This window comes from Lampetra fluviatilis, chromosome 5 (assembly GCF_964198595.1).
Source record: "Lampetra fluviatilis chromosome 5, kcLamFluv1.1, whole genome shotgun sequence".
Classification (NCBI taxonomy): domain Eukaryota; kingdom Metazoa; phylum Chordata; class Hyperoartia; order Petromyzontiformes; family Petromyzontidae; genus Lampetra; species Lampetra fluviatilis.
This window is the reverse complement of record NC_136279.1, coordinates 11,376,816-11,393,586: the sequence shown is the minus strand read 5'-3', so window position 1 is coordinate 11,393,586 and position 16,771 is coordinate 11,376,816. Positions and strand designations below refer to the sequence as shown.

Below are 16,771 nucleotides of genomic sequence, written 5' to 3'. Positions count from 1 at the left end.
TGCTGTTGTGCTGTCCTGGTTCGTGTGCTGCAATTGCAATCCAGAGGTCACCGGTTCGATTGGCGAGGCAGTTAAACCAATGGGAAAATGTATTTATTACCTCCCTGCTTTTATTAACCCATTAGTATAAGGGGTACTCCACAGTGTCGATTGGCAAGTCGCGTATAGTGGGGTAAAGTGTGGGCATTCCCACCTCTTCTAAGACGAGCAGCCAGCGTGGAGGTGTAAACCAAACATCCTCTAGTCTCAAGTAGAGGCCCTTCTGTCGGCAGTGGCACAGGCATGCAGCGCTGCACTTTTACCTTAACCTTTTTACAAAGACAAATATCTCCCCGTATAGCCTTACCAGACTGTTGGGGCAAGTGCTGTTAGCGAGCACCTATGAAGGCCGGCAGGGCACGGGAGGGGGTGGGTGGCCAGCGCCACGCTCCGCCGCCTTTGTCTCCCTAGTGGTGACATTTACACTATTTTTGTTTTACTATTTTTATTTTACCAGGTAAGGCCCACTGAGCTATATATCTCTAGCCACACAAATGATAGCTCAATGAAATGGCTTATCACGTGGAAATTAATAGCAGCCAAATACTTTAAACGCATGTTTCTAAATGTGGAGGGAAAAACTGGAGGACCCGGAGAGAAATCCACGTGGCTACGGGGACAACATGCAGACTCCAAATATACAGGCATCAGGGTCTGGATCAAACCCACGACCTCCTGTATGCCAGGCGAGGGAGTTAACATCTCGCCACTGTGGCGCCCACCGCACCAGGTATTCATTTGAGGCTGAGTCGACCTAGGGGAGGCCCAGGACCGGTTCAGATAATTATTACTGGTGTTGACCATGAGCCGGGTTCGTAGCGCAGCACACTAACCACTACACTACCGTTCCCCACCTTGTCACACACACACAAATATTTTCAAATAACAACTAATGACCAATAATGCTGCTCTTTATTTTTTCCAACTGTGACCACAGCTGGAGCCCCATTTCCACTGAGATGTGAAGTTGATGACTCGTAGTAAATGCCAGCACAGGCGTTTAAACTAGAGCTGACTTTGCCACGGAAAATGCCACCGTGCTGAGACCACGAAGGCAAGACCTTGGGTGCACACAGCCAGCTGTGACCATGTTGAAAACTGCTTATAACATTAACCACTGCAGTGCTGGAGAAAATTTGCTTGCATATAATCCATGGGGTAATTATTGACAATATACTTGTATTTTATACATAAATCAGCATTAATTTGTATGGTAAACATGTATTATTTCCAGTCTGTCCATGCATATATGACCAAGTCAGCCTGAATGTGCCTGATGTCGCCGGATGTCAGAAGCTAAGCAGGAAGGAGTCTGGTTGGAAACTGTACAGGAGACTGCCTGCCAATACCAGGTGTTCTAGGCTTTGACTGCAGGAAATTTCAGTGCAGAAATTGATTATTGACTCTATCTGTATGGAGCTTTGAGTGTTGCCTCCATGTGTGTGTGCATGGGTTTTGTTACAGTACTCCAATTTACTCCCAGATGAAGCCATACTCAAATTAATGGATTGACCAAACATTCCAATGCAATACCCTGTTTTTATAATGATACTCAGTGTGGCCTGCCTTAATGAGTAAAGGGACATCATTATTGTACAGGTATTCAAGATACTGCTACGGTGCAATCATAAGCATATGGTCATGTAATCCAGAGGTTGCTGGCAGTTGGAACAGGGAGCAAGCTTCTTAAATCTCTCCACCTCTGTTCACCCAGGAGCTTAAATGGGTCCTCCACAGTTAATCGATTGGTAGGTTCAATGTGATTGGTGCGTTTACTCCCGACTCTTCCGAGACGTCTGGCCAGCATGCATCAGTGAGCCAAATACCCTCCAGAAGGGCTCTTTAGAGACCTCTCGAGTGGGGGGCCCTCCTGCCAGCATCGGTATGTGCAAGCAATTGCAGGCTTACACTTTTATCTTTTACGGTTGTTTCTGCTCTTGTTTCAGGTGGAGGGCTTTCTGAACAAGGAGATGTCACCTTAGCAGCAGCTCCGACCAGCGCGCCCTCCTCCACCCAGAGCAGCACTGTTCCCATGGTGGAGGAGGCCGTATTGGAGCCGGGCGAAGGCTCATCCCTCGGCTTCCTGGAAACTACAGTGTCATCGATAACCCCATCCTCTGCCACCCTCAGCGAAACCACAGAACAGGCAATAGTGCCCGTTGTAGGCATTGAGGCGTCCGCGGAGGAATCTACGGATTCGCTCGTTCAGGAGGCTTCTGCAACCACGCAGTCGTCTGCCGAGGTTCCAGCAACCACCGAATGGAAGGAGGTGGCTGCGGTAATCGAGGAAGCGTCCACGTTCGCACAGACCACAGTCATGACGCCGGCACATACCCCAGAGGAGCAGCCCTTAGTGGAGGTGTCAGCGGAGGATGTAATGCTCACAACTGTCACTACAGCGACAAAAACAACACAAAGCAGCGAAGAAACAATTTTGAAAGATGTGGTGGGTGTAGTCTCGGAAGACAGTGACTCAACCTCGACAGAAGGCTCAGCCCCTGAGGCTCAAACCGTAGACAGATTCCTAACAGCCGATCTAGCAACGACGGCTCCGGCAACAACAACTGCTGCTGCTGTTGCAACATCGGAAATGACGACAACTACAGCCGAAGTTTCAACCGAGCCGGAACCAACGACGCCAGATTTGTTTAGAGGAGCCCAGCGGTCTGGAGATGATCTATTTGAATTTTCAGTGTCAGAAGCCACGTCTACAATAAATGACAAGGCCACGAGTGAAACCGTCACTGCACAGTATCCAGAAATTACATCAGCAACCACGTATACGGACAGTGAGACATCAGCCATCAGCGTAACTAGCGCCACTGTGAGAGCGATACTGCATGGCGTGCCCAGGATCTTTGAATCAGATTCGGTGGATGATACTACAAGTCAGGTGAATTTCAGATAGGGTTTGGTCTCACCACCATATCAAATGCCATCAATTTCTGTAGGGAGTTACAGTCGATTAAGAATAAAAGGGGTTTCCTTGATGATGTTTAATTGCTGCTTTAACTGTCCCCTGTATAATTTGTCAAAGGTGATTATTTTCTTCAAATTATTTGTTACAGAAGATATGAATTTGTAAGTGGGTGATTAGTGTTCACTGTCAGAAATCAACAAAAAGTGATAGTAAACACACACACAGCCCCAACATGAACATTAATTCCCCATTAACATTTGAGTTAGATTTTTTACATTAATTTCCATGAATTGCTATAGGAATGTTAATATTTTACTGCAATAAAGATATATTTTTGTAAATACTTACTCTCATAGCTATTCGAGATCCAGTATCAGTATAAGTCTTTATGTACAATTGCTAACGTCTTTGTAAATGTTTGCAGTCTGTTAATGGTTTACAAACATTGAACACATTTAGAACATTGCCTGTGCAAGATTACAAGAAAGTTACATCACAGACCATGTATCACATTATTCCTGCAATCAGCACCTAGCATGGGAATGTGGAATATTCACCACTGGATCAGGGTTGTCACTAGATATAAGCTCCATCCAATATTTGCTTAAGCGTAGATGTACTGTATCTTGACTTTCACGTTACCAGACATTGTTTTTTTTCTCAACAAAAACTAAAATCCATGTCATTTTTTTTACTTGCTCATGTGTCAGTTGATAAAATATGTTTTACATGGAGGTGACTTGATGAGTCAAAGTTCAGAGCACTGAGCTGGCATCACTGAGATCCTGGGTTCGATTTCAGGCAGCCACAGAAAATTACATTATGTTCTCAAGTGTAGAGAATGGATCCTCTCAGCCCATTCATCAGTGACTGCACACAAAATCCATCACGTAAAATTTTGTTTTGCACTCTACGTGGCAAAAGTCCAGCTTTCGGAGTTAAATTTATCAGTTTGACTGCCATGCGATGAACATTACCCTCAGTTGCAGAATGAATAGTAGAGCACTGTCCCTTACTGTGTGGAACAAGGAACGCACGCTTGATCTCGAGACGTGACACCGATAGTACAATCGGAATAAAATTACGGAAGTTTTTAACAATATGTATATTTTTATTTTTTTGTATGTGTGTGTTTAATGTGTCTACCAGATGCATGAAAGCACACCGATGCAGGAGGTGCCGGCAGTACGGGACGTGGTGCTGGGTGTTGGAGACGAGGACGTGGTCAACTTTGGGACGACCGCTCTTCCACCACTCTCCACAGGCTCCCCGGCCGTCCACCGTCAGCACGAGGAACCCCTGGAGAAGACCGAGGTCCTCGCTGGTGGGTACCGCGCAGGCACCAAAAATGTGATATCTTATCAATCTACCGCTGGATGAAGGCCTCCTCGTGCCTTGTCGCTGATGAGGGTTGCTGAAGATACTTCAGCAGGCTGGTCAGTGTGGACTGGTGAAGGGATTGGAAGCCAGAACTGGCTCACCTATGACATATTCTCACCCCCTTCACCTACTAGTGGTTTGATAAATGGACTCGATTCGGAGTTGCAATTTGATGCAAGAATCGGTTAATTTTGATTCAAACTTAATTTGGAGCTTTCGTGACTGCAGGAATTACTCTTTGGTTCTTTCGGTAAAGTCACGTATAAAGAGAAAATAACAAATTAAATACTAGCATACGACGTTTCGATTGCAACACAAGCAATCATCATCAGGTATTGCATTATATGTCTAAGTATACTAGGTTTGTTTTCTCTTTCATTTATACCTGATGATGATTGCATGTGTTGCAATCGAAACGTCGTATGCTAGTATTTTATTTGTTATTTTCTCTTTTTACTTGACTTTACCGAAAGAACCAAAGAGTAATTTTGATTCGTTTTTTCCATCCCATTTGTATTGTTTCTCTTTTATTCTGCCTTATTTGTGCAGTTTTGTCCAACTCATTAGTCTATATCTATATTACATTTGCATATAATTGGTATATGGTTTGCGTAAATCATGCATGCATAGTTCTCACACGTACAATCTAATGCATATATTGTAGGGGTGGAGTGGCAGTGCAGTGGTTCGCGCACTATGATGTGAGCTCTGTCACCTGAGTTCGATTTCCATTCACGACTAACATCAGTGGTGAGCGCTATCTTACCAGACCCTTGGTTCCACCTTCACCAACCCACACTGACCTATGTGGTGAAGTATGGTCAACAAACCCCATGACTAATATGGCGTTCGGGGGGGGGGGGGGGACAGAGAGCTGTGCGAATATTGTGATCACGAGATGTGTACATATCAAAGGATTGACTCTTGCCATAGGAATATGGAATTTCCACAACTGGTGCAGGGCCACTTATGCAGAAGACCACCCCCAATTCTCACATGAGCAGAGGGGCAATTTGAGTCTCCACTGTTCATCTCATATATCTTTGCATGTCCTCTTTTTTTTCATGAAAAATGTTAACGAATGTTCTGCCAGCGTCGTTAAGAGAATGAAGCTCGTGTTCATCTCCGGAAAGCTCCTCCTGACAGCAGATAAAACACCACCTGACATGTCACTCCCAATCCACACACACCGCACCTCACACACATGCTGTGCTGTCTAACCAATGCGGGTCTCTTTTATATGGGTTTAACAATTCATTGCCAGCCCCTCCACCACTTTAGAAATGTTACCGATTGTGTCGAAATTTCGATCAGCGACGTGTTATATTTTGTTTTCTCGTTTTTGCCTTCCAGTTGTATTTTTCCTCATTTGGTCAACCTCTTTTGTACAGTTTGTAGTTTAAACACAGCAGCTGCATATAATTAGCGTATGCAGTAAAACTCTGATAAACCACGCTTCCATTTGGCAATAAATCGTAACATTTGCTGAACCCTGTGGTCCGCGAGAAATGAAATCGCCAAAAATGTTAGAATTTTTGTACTGTGCTGCAACATGTTGTCTACAAAGTTTTTTTCCCCCCAGAGCGATGCTTTTATCCTGGTGTATGACAAATGAGAGAATTTGTGAATACAGGGCCCCCACATCAATGCGATTAGAATCACATCGATTTCTTTGATACCTATAAGCTCTATGTGAGCAAAAAAGTTTACATATCTGACAATGATATTTAAAAAAACCCTACAAGTGTGTATTCACATTCTTAGGTTTTTTCGGTAAAGTCACGTAGGTAAAACATCAAAATTAATGAAAATAAAATAAAACAAAAATCACGACGTTTCGGAGGCAACACAAGTCTCCGTCATCAGGTGGGACCGTCACAGCCAGATTAGCTGCATCAAATGAGGCAATGATTCAAGATGTAATCCCTTATAAGCAAGTTTGGAGGGGGGAGGAGAGGGGGGGGGAGCTCATCAGAATGTGGTAGCCAATGAATGGAACGTATCGGGAGGGAGGGGGGGCGGGAGTGGGAGGGCCAAAAAAATGGGCGACGGCTTGGACGCGGTTGCTGCACACGCCAACACAATGGACATTTTCGTCCCTTTGTTCTATCATGTGTATCAGACCTCCCCTCCCCCTCTCTGTCCATTGTGTTGGCGTGTGCAGCAACCGCGTCCAAGCCGTCGCCCATTTTTTTGGCCCTCCCACTCCCGCCCCCCCTCCCTCCCGATACGTTCCATTCATTGGCTACCACATTCTGATGAGCTCCCCCCCCCTCTCCTCCCCCCTCCAAACTTGCTTATAAGGGATTACATCTTGAATCATTGCCTCATTTGATGCAGCTAATCTGGCTGTGACGGTCCCACCTGATGACGGAGACTTGTGTTGCCTCCGAAACGTCGTGATTTTTGTTTTATTTTATTTTCATTAATTTTGATGTTTTACCTACGTGACTTTACCGAAAAAAACCTAAGAATATGTGTATTCACAGTGAATTGAGCACAAACAGCAATTAGTTGTTTATTATGGATCTAGTGTTTTTTTACAATGACTGCATCAAGCTCATGAAACTCACGGCACAAGAGAAGCATGTTTTTGCTATGTCAGATATTAGGCTGGGGTTTTAACCCAAAATCCTAGAATCACTGGATAAATACCCCCATGTGTGCATTAGTCCACGATCTGCCAGCCGCCTCCCATTACTCCCTGATCTATTTTGTAATCCATCAAGCTGCGCTGGAAGTTAGTAATTTACATACAAGAATACATTATCCACAAGCCTTTGCCAGTTCTTGCTTCTATGCTGATGAAACCCACAGTGCGTTTCCTTTTGAAGACTTTTTCTTACGTATTTCACGCACACACACACATGAACCTCAATGACGATTGGACAACACTCCAAGTATACGGTGATGATTTATCGCGAGATTTATTGCAAGTGAAAATATGACAGCCAAGCTGTCACATAACAAACATGGGCAGGATCCGTTTACAAGTGCTGCGTCTTCACCGTGCGCCCCTTGTGCACAAACCTGCGCATTGATGAGGGGATTTGGGGGGCTTCTTGAGTTACAAGAGCAGCCTTCTGATCAGCAGACTCTTTCGGAGCCCACCAAGGTTAGACCCAAGTTTAATTAGGAGCACGCTGCACCTGTGGCGACCACAGTACACCACCTCCCAGTCCCACGAGTACGCTCCGCATTCTAAAATTATCCCGCTTGCGTCTGCTCGCCAACGCTGTCCATTTTTGGTCTTTATTGTGCTTCCTTTCTCGACTATGGGAAGTTGAGAACAAATATTTTTCTTACGTCCGTCAATGCTACCTAACAACTCAATAGATGTGTGATAATTTCGACATGTCTCCAAATGCTATTGGACTCCAGTGAAATGTCGTCGGAAAGTGTAAACAAGTGCTTACTTTTAAACATTCCGGTTTACTGAACAAACAATTAATTGGCATATTTGCCCACGTGACAACTCGATTTGCTTGGCTCTGTCAGGTGGTGGAGTCAAAGAGTTAACATTTGATGTTATACCTACACTAGCTAACCCAACAATAAACAAATTATGAATCAAAGTAAGTACATTTCTTCAATGTGTCAGCTGAAATGGTAGCGATTGCTGTTTTTTTCCTGTTTGAATGTCACACGAGTGTATAACTAAATGGGCTTGGATAACAATCACCGTAAAACATAATATTTATCGTAGAAAATGTAAAATAACATGCATAAGTAACATAGGTAGTAACATTATCCTGTATGTCGGAGAATGTGCTGATGGTGTTGTTTGATGTTACATCATCATCAGCAGCCAAGATCAATCCACTGCTGGATGAAGGTTTCCCCAAGCAGTCGCCATCTCTCACAGTGCTGCCATGTAAATGGTCACATATTTTTGATGATGCACCATGATAAATAAAACTCCAGCATGCGAAGCATATATGGTTTTACTGTTAAATGTTTATAATCAAGAACGTTTAATTTCCAAAACAAAACACTTATATTACAAGAACCTTACAAAGATTTTGAAGCTGTGTCATATAATTGTACTCTCAAAGCTCGTTAAAAGCAGTTGGTTTTAAGTCTGTCATTCACCACACTGATCCTTAAATGACCGAAAAGCTGCAAACTTTACACGGAACAGTTAAAGTGCATGGTTTAATGCTGTCAGAAGTCTGAACTTGCCATTGGGGTGTGGGATTTTTCACGAGGACAGACCTTAACCTTTTCCAGAGAAAATGACTCATCACACAGATTGACACTTTTGCCCACGCCAAAGTAATATCCAATTCTTTTTTACTTGAGCTCAAGTATCTAAATCAACTCATGGTCAACATATATATTCAATCGTATACTGTACGTACACATTTTGATTTAAAGCTTTCGTGACTGCAGGGATTCATATTCTTGGTTCTTTCGGTAAAGTCACGTAGAAGGGAAACAATAAAATAATAAACATATTAAACAATGACTTTACAGAAAGAACAAACAATATGTACGTACACAGTTCGTGTTGTTGCAATAATTCTATATCAAAGTTGGGTTAACTTGGGTTTGTTACATCACATTTTAACTTTTCAATTTCCAGTAACCTATCCAACTGTGCAATGAATACTATTTAGCTTCAGGTACATTGGGTTGAAAAAGGTAGTGAATTTTTTTCCGCCAGTGCATGTTGCCAGCTGTGACGCATACGTCAAAAGCATCGGTTACTAAGAAACATGATAGAACAAAAGCTCAAATGTGTGCAAATGGGCATGGGGGAAATGCACGCTTGGAATTATATCGAGAAAGAGGAAGATGAACTCACGAATCAGGGAACAAATGTAAGTTAGAGACATCATCTTGACTAGTAAGTGGGCTTGGGCAGGACACATCATTATAAAGATCGTAGCTGATGAACGAGACTGGTGACAGGATTTTAGCCATAAGGAGATAACTTATCTGAGAGGAAGACCACTGCAGAGATTGAGCAATGAGATCAGTGTATGTGCAAGAGTGAAATGATTGTTGCATCGCAGAACTGTAACAACCTTCTTCTATACGGGCCTTCTTCCAGCAGAGGATAGACCATGGCTGATGATGAAGATGCTATGTAGTTTACCTTCAAGTCAATGCCAACTAAGATTACAACTCTATTAGGCTAAATGTTTTATTTTCTTCAGTGTAATTTAAATAAAGGTTAAACAATGATCAGATTAAATAATGCTTATGAAGGTTAGTTCTCCGTTTTTTGAACTACATTTGCTCAACTGGAGAGCATTTTCCACAATCACCAGATTTTACAAGCCATAATTACAAATCTGGTTGCATAATGAGACAGATTAAACTTCAATAACAATGTAATCGTTGCTTGTCCCATTAGCGCTGACTTCCATGCATTTGATTTCTTAGTGATGCATGAGACATCAGCTCTCCAAATACAGAAATTACAACATTAATTGGCAGACTGTGTGAAGAATATTTATCGCCCAATAAATGCTTGTTTTTATGTTGTAAGCATTTGTATTATATGGAAAGCGTACTAGATGTTCCATTTTAAGCAAATTCATGGCACTATGCAGGTAAATGATACACACCAACTAAATGATGTAATGGAAACAATATTAACCCTTGAAGTTGACACAGACGCAAACGATTTACGAAATTACAGCAAAACAAAGCGTGTGGCCACCACGTTTCAATCCTCCTTACAAATAGTTTAACTGACAAGTGGCATTTTAAGGGTTACGCTATGCAGAAACCAAACACCGCAACCTCATACCGACCAAGAAAACACGAAATCCAACACGCGCGCAACAAGACATTTTTTAACAGAGCCTCATAAAAAGAGAAAAGGAAAACGGAAGCACCGAGTCGTAAAGTGGCAGGGAGAGATGAGAAATGTGCACTTTAATCCCAGAGGGTGTTGTGTGCCGGCTGACTGTGGTGTTTCGGACTAAGCGATGCGGTGAGGGTGGGGAAAGGGTGAGTGGTGAGGAGGGAAGGTGGGGAGGTGGGCCCTCAGCCACAGCAGGGGCAGTCCTTTTGGTGAAGGCAATGGAATGACAGCAGCTGGGTCTCATTTGGCAAAAGAATTGAAGCAGCCGGTGCTGGACCACAACAATCCCTAGACAGTTTTTTTTTAATATCCCTCTTTGCAATTAACATTAACGGCAAAAAGGTCCATGCAAATCTGCAAATACTTGTTCACACTTGTGCTGTTCCACAAGAGGGAGTTTTGTATTACCCCTCTATTTTTGCCTATTCTTCATAGTAGGCCAGATATCTTTAAAGAGGTGGACGTTACCCACACTATACCCCACCGCGTGCGATCTGCCGATGGACTGGTGTACCAATTTCTACTGATGTGTGAAGAGAGGCAGGTGGCTTCAAGAAACTTGCCCCATTGTTTCAACTGCCTTTGTCAGGAGATCAAACTGGCGAACTGGATTGGAAGTCTAACCATGTGCTAACCATTACAGACTTTGGACACTACCTTGTATCATTTATCCTCGCACACAAGAGCACGTAAGCAACCACAAAATTACGCAGTTGTAAACAAATAATGCAAAAAAACGGAGCTCAAATTACATTTAGAAAACAATAGCACGTATCATTATGCAAAATTATATTTGGTTCAAAAACATTTTTTTTCGGTAAAGTCACGTAGGTTAAAAAAGAAAACAAATAAATTAAATCACGACGTTTTGGAGGCAACACAAGCTTCCGTCTTCAGGTGGAACCGTCACAGTAAAATTACTGCATCAAGTGAAGAGAGCTCTAAGAGACACGACCTTAAATACTGGTTATGGGGAGTGGGGGGGATGAGCATACCATGCCATTCTTGCAAGGTGGTTTTAGATAGTTTTTGTTGCGGCACACTTTGAAAATGTCCACCAGTAAAGTTTGAATTCAACAACCTTGCTGTCAGATGTGTTGTTCTGGTGAACGGCGTGTTGCTTGGCATGATGCACGAAAGTTTTGCTCGCCGTGCTGGGAGATTTTGCAGGAATATTCCTCAATATTTAGGAACTGAATATTCTCAAGAATTACTTGTAAAATTGCTAAGTAGGCACATTGAAATTCACTGTGTTTAGGCAACATATCAATTAACTGGTTTAACCATAAAAATGTGATTTTTTAAAATGTATCTGTGATGATGTTAATAGATGTTTTTTGGAAACACACATTAGTGAATTATTTGCACCTGTAGCTGTATACCATGCCCTATTAATCAAATGAATGTAATTAAGACAACAGCTGTTTAGTCAAAGCATCAAAGTGACAACTCCCCTTTAATTAATCCAAATACATGGAGCGAAACGTCGGACATCATGCTGAACAACACACGGTATAACCCGGAAAAGATCGGAGCGCTGTGCAACACAGCCACAAACATCTACGCTGTAGTTAATCGTGTTGTGTGTTTTTGTTATTATTGTCATTTCAGCGGTGATCGCAGGTGGTGTTGTGGGCCTGTTTCTGGCCGCCTTCCTGGTGGCCGTGCTGATTCACCGCATGCGCAAGAAGGACGAGGGCAGTTACACCCTGAACGAGCCCAAGCTGGCCAGCGGAAGCTACCAGAAGGCGCCCACCCAAGAGATCTACGCGTGAACGCCGCACTCCGTTGAAAAAAAAAGAGAGCGAGCGGTGTTGTAAAGTTCACACTCTTCACGCTCAATTTTGAATTAATGTATTTTATTTTATTACCTCTTCTTTTATTCTTTATTTTTTTACCTTGAGAAGCATTTCCATATTTTATGAGTGCCCTAACTTTTGGGTTTCATTGGGCACAAGTGCTTGCGCTTGATAAACAACAAGTGATTTAATGAGATGCAGAATTTGAAAAACACCACAGGAGACAAAGCGAATTTGTGATGCTGCGTGTTATAATGAACACGCATCATGTGGGAAATAAAATGTAAACTCCTTCCGAGAGTATTACTTGTAAAACTGCCATGTGCATAGGCAACATGAATTAACTGCTTTGGCCATTATAATTTCATATTCTTAACTGTGATGTTAATTTAACTGTTTTGAACATGGGTGTTGGCATCTGTAGCTTTATACCATGCCATTATTAAATGAATGCATTTAAGACTACAGCAATGTAATAATTGCATCAAAGCTACACGATAGCCTTAATTCATACAAATATACCAACAGTCAATAGAAAAATGGTTGTTAACATCTGATCCCCATTATTCTTGACCAAACACACATGCATTGTTAAAAAAAATGTTTGGCTTTTGTCAAGAGGCAGTGTAGAAGTTTTAATGAGTAACTCTATAGCCCGTCCTGCTGATTTCAACAGGGCACATTTTCAAGTGAATCATTGTAGAGTCACAAGTTAATGAAGCACCTAACTGTTGTAATATCAGCAATGCATGATGGTTAAAATTATGACGATTTTCATCAATGATTTACTTTGTATACAATTCAAAAACAGGTATCTAGTACGTTAAAGTTATCAATGTATTGACTTAACATTGCTAGAAAGGTAAAAAAAAAGAATATCGTTCTGGATAACTGCCGTAGCTTTGTACTTTGTTACATGTATAATCAAACAGGGTTCATCAATCTCTTGTATGTATTTACATGGTCCCCATTCCCCTGCGCCCACCCCATCATGTTACAAATCAAGCTGTTCAGGTTAAATGTAATGTCGTATTGCAAAGCTATTGGTTTATGCTTGTATAATTATTTTAGTTACAATTATGGGCCTCTTATTAAAGAGCGTTGTTTTTTTTCTTGTTATTTCCTAATTTGTTTTAAAGGCTGCATATCTAGTGATGCTTCGGTGTTTGATTATGGTACGGTAGTAATACGAATTGTTAAATGGATTTGTAAATTGTTAAAAAAAATTGCTCACCAACTGATAACCCCTTAATGTTTGTCAACAGCACAATGCAGCAAATGACACGGCCTCTGTAGAAAGGTTCAGCATAATTCACACACATATTTAACATTTAGTATTTGACATAAAAAAAAATTGTCATTAAACTATGCTATAAACATTTAGTGTCTGTGCATAAATATGCCAAGCACTTTTGAAATTCCGAAACATAAATATCGAAAGGTAAAATAAAACAATGCATACAAAAAACACCAACCAAAACAATACATTTAGATACCATCAATAAACCTTGAGCTTTAAAACATTTAGCTCTGTCGACATTGAGATGTAAAACTGTAAATATTTCTGTGAACTGTCCAAGCTAATTTTAAACAGAACATTTATGTTCAGGTTATTTGGAGCACAATTGATTTAAATTGGTCCTTTTGACCATTTCTTTATTTTAGGTTTTCTTGAATTTCCCATAGCATTATTCACGTCACGTAAAATTGTTGGCTATTACATGAACACACACACGCACACTAATATACACACACGGAATCTAATTAATCCTGTTGGTGAAACCCGGAGCAAACCTTATTGCCACAGCAGCCACAGTTGTCGAGCAAACATTTCAAGGAGTCAGCATACTTTTCCCACTGTTGGTGATTAACACTTCCTCGATCTCTGCTTTATTTCTGCGTACGAAGCATTGCTGGCTGAGGGCCTACGAAGCACCTTATGAAATGTCAGAGGGATCAGGGGAAGCAACACCGCCTCGCTTATTTATTATGGATGCTCCGTATTACCCTTCCCCCCGCCCGCCCCGGCAGCATAATAAAGTAAATAAATACAATTCATATTTTTCTCCCTGCGAACAATATTTACGCTGGATGAACTCTTGTTTCCAGCGATTTCTATGTGCTTTGTTTTTGTCTTTAGTCATAAAGGTTTGTTTGTCATGAAATATTGCTAATGTTTACCTTGACGTTGCTGTTGTTCGTATTATTTCAAAGGTGCATCTACATGTGGTACCAATTAATGAAGCTAATTACGATGAATGTAAGCGTTGTTAATTCTTTAAGCATTGTGAGGCTGTGTGTACAGTATTTTCCATGAAGTCCCATTTATAATAATGTTGGACAATTAAACAGTGATTTCTTTCATCTATGACTAGTTTTCTTTTCAAGCAGAATTATTGCAGTAATTTTATATGTCTGATATGTTTAGGCATGTGGTTAAAAAAAAGACGTATAGAATGTCCTTGCTTGCTGTCAATGGTATTTCAATTGCAAAGGTTAAATAGTCATCCTGTTGAGAACATTTCCCCAGTCCTGGCTGTGTATTGAATGCTTCCTCTTAGTCTGCAACAGACGTAATGCTTGCTGTCTTAATTTCGCAAACCGATTTTTAAGTCTGGTTCATACGTATAAATAAATTACCTGATGACAAATAACGTCTGATGAAACACATTTGTGTGAGTCACGACCACCGTGTACAAAAGCTAATGAATTCATATTTTCACCAGGCAAATCCATCCTGATTTTTTTTAAAGAAGATCTGACATACTTTACTGAAATTGTGAATGACATGACATTTTCCTAACCCTCACAATACACTGGGGATAGGCAGAAGGAATTCATATGAAATGAGTTCTTAACCCTTTCACTCCCAAATCTCAATATTCAGCCACTGAGGTAGCACATGATGTGATCAAGCATAGATGAGCAATGATCGCCAACGTTTAATAGCAGCAAGTCTGTAAAACTGGCAAGTGTAACTTTGATCACAAGAATCAAGTCCCCTTGCAGACAAACTGTAATTATCTCATGAATGCAGCATTCCTGAGTTCCCATAAATGTGGGAGTGCATTGTAAGCAGTACATATGGAACAATTTTCAACAGGTGAATATTTCTCGACACGGTAATAACATGTTATGAAATATCCTGGCTGCGTTTCCACTGGCAAATAGTACATTGTCTCTGTCATTACAATTTATACATTTCAGCAATTTTTGTTTCATCCACCTTCCACACAGCCCTTTGCAAATCAGCATATGTGGATTTCTTCAACTGGGTCGCCTTGACTTTGGTGTCTTATATGTTTGAAAACAATTCCTCTTGAACTTCTGAATAAAATAGATCCGCAAGGTTAAAAAAAAACTAAAGCTTGAGCAACAAAATAAACAAACCTGGATAAAGTTATATCCTCTTTGTCCTTTTCATATCTGGAATACATTTGACTGGAAATGGAATAAAATGAAAAGTATTTTTTTTCCTCTTTAAAATAACTAAAACGTTTCAAGAACACAATTCTAACTAAATAAATTAGAGTTTATGTCAAAAGGCAAGGGCAATAATAATGTTTGCATAATTACATCACTGAACCGTTATTTGTTAATAAGCATTCTTACAGTACCCAACGTGACCCAACTATATCACCGAAGCTGTCCAAGTCACCCTGACTTGACGAACGTGCCAGGGCTAGCTGTGTTTTGATTGGATGGAAACTCTCTCAATGCATGCAAAGGAAACATCCATTCATTTGGTGGTGGCAGATCACCGGGACCCTGTCAATCAGCAAGCAGCCACAACATTATAGTGGCCTTGCCAGCCTGCTAATGCAGGCAAGTGATCACACATTTGCATTCTGGCCTCTGGGCCTGGTTCCAAAGCTCAGATGGCTGCTTGTGAGATTCTCAATTGCATTTCTGCTCTTTGAACTCTCTCCCCTTGATGCTGTCCTTGCGTGACTCTTGCTTAACTTGCAGATCCTCGCGATGGTCCGCTTCATGTGGATATGCACAATAGTGCAAGGGGTTTTAACGGTTCACACAGGCACCATACATGGCAATGAAGAACCGGTTTCTGCAGGCAGACAGACGCATACATTCATTCGGCCGTCTCGTGACGATACCGCTTCTCATTAAATGTTAACTCGTTTTAATATTAAACCGTATAGCATTAATGTTATTATTTTCTTCTGGTCGGTTTTACATAACGAAGGCAACCCGTCTGGGTGCTTTTTTTTTATTGTGAAACCTTTGATCACTGTGCAGATTTCACTCCGCTGATGAATGTATGCACTGGCTTAAAACAGCGACCCTCGTGTTTGTTAGTTAAGCTCACACACAGAAAGAACAATTCACCAAAAAAATCAGGTTTTCATCAATTTGGATTCAACCTGTCCCCGAGAATAGAAGAGAAAAGGTTACTGTACCAGTAATTAACAAGCCCCCAAGGCTACAGGAAATGCTTATATAGCCTTCTTACGAACCCTAACATATACCAACGTCAGTAATTGTCAAACATGTTGCTTTAAATCCCTGCACTGTTGCTCAGACCTGGGCTCTTGATAAGTATTATAATACGCAGCACAGACACGGGTCGCCTAGACGATACAAGCGGTGTCTGGTTTTCGCTTGTCAGACGCGCTCAAGCATCTGGGATTCGAGTAATTTTCCCAAAAGAAACTTGACTTCCCCTCAAAGCATTTCTCGCGACAAAGATTCCGCTTTGGTAACATATGGAAGGAATTGTATCACGAGTTGGAGGTGATTTAATCAAATGTTACGGCACAGACGGTTAACCATCTGCAGAGCAAGCGACGAGTGTGG

The 16,771-nt window shown here is 41.4% G+C and overlaps 1 protein-coding gene across 1 annotated transcript in view; it reads left to right on the top strand.

The window, feature by feature from the left end:
- Positions 1 to 14,610, top strand: part of LOC144932553 (uncharacterized) — an 83,521-nt gene extending 68,911 nt beyond the window's left edge. The window contains exons 3-5 of the mRNA XM_078856753.1: positions 1,986 to 2,932; positions 4,109 to 4,283; positions 11,769 to 14,610. Coding sequence (XP_078712879.1) covers positions 1,986 to 2,932; positions 4,109 to 4,283; positions 11,769 to 11,932 — 1,286 coding nt within the window. The 3' untranslated portion in view covers positions 11,933 to 14,610. The remainder of the gene's footprint in view (positions 1 to 1,985; positions 2,933 to 4,108; positions 4,284 to 11,768) is intronic.
- The last annotated feature ends 2,161 nt before the right edge of the window (positions 14,611 to 16,771 follow it).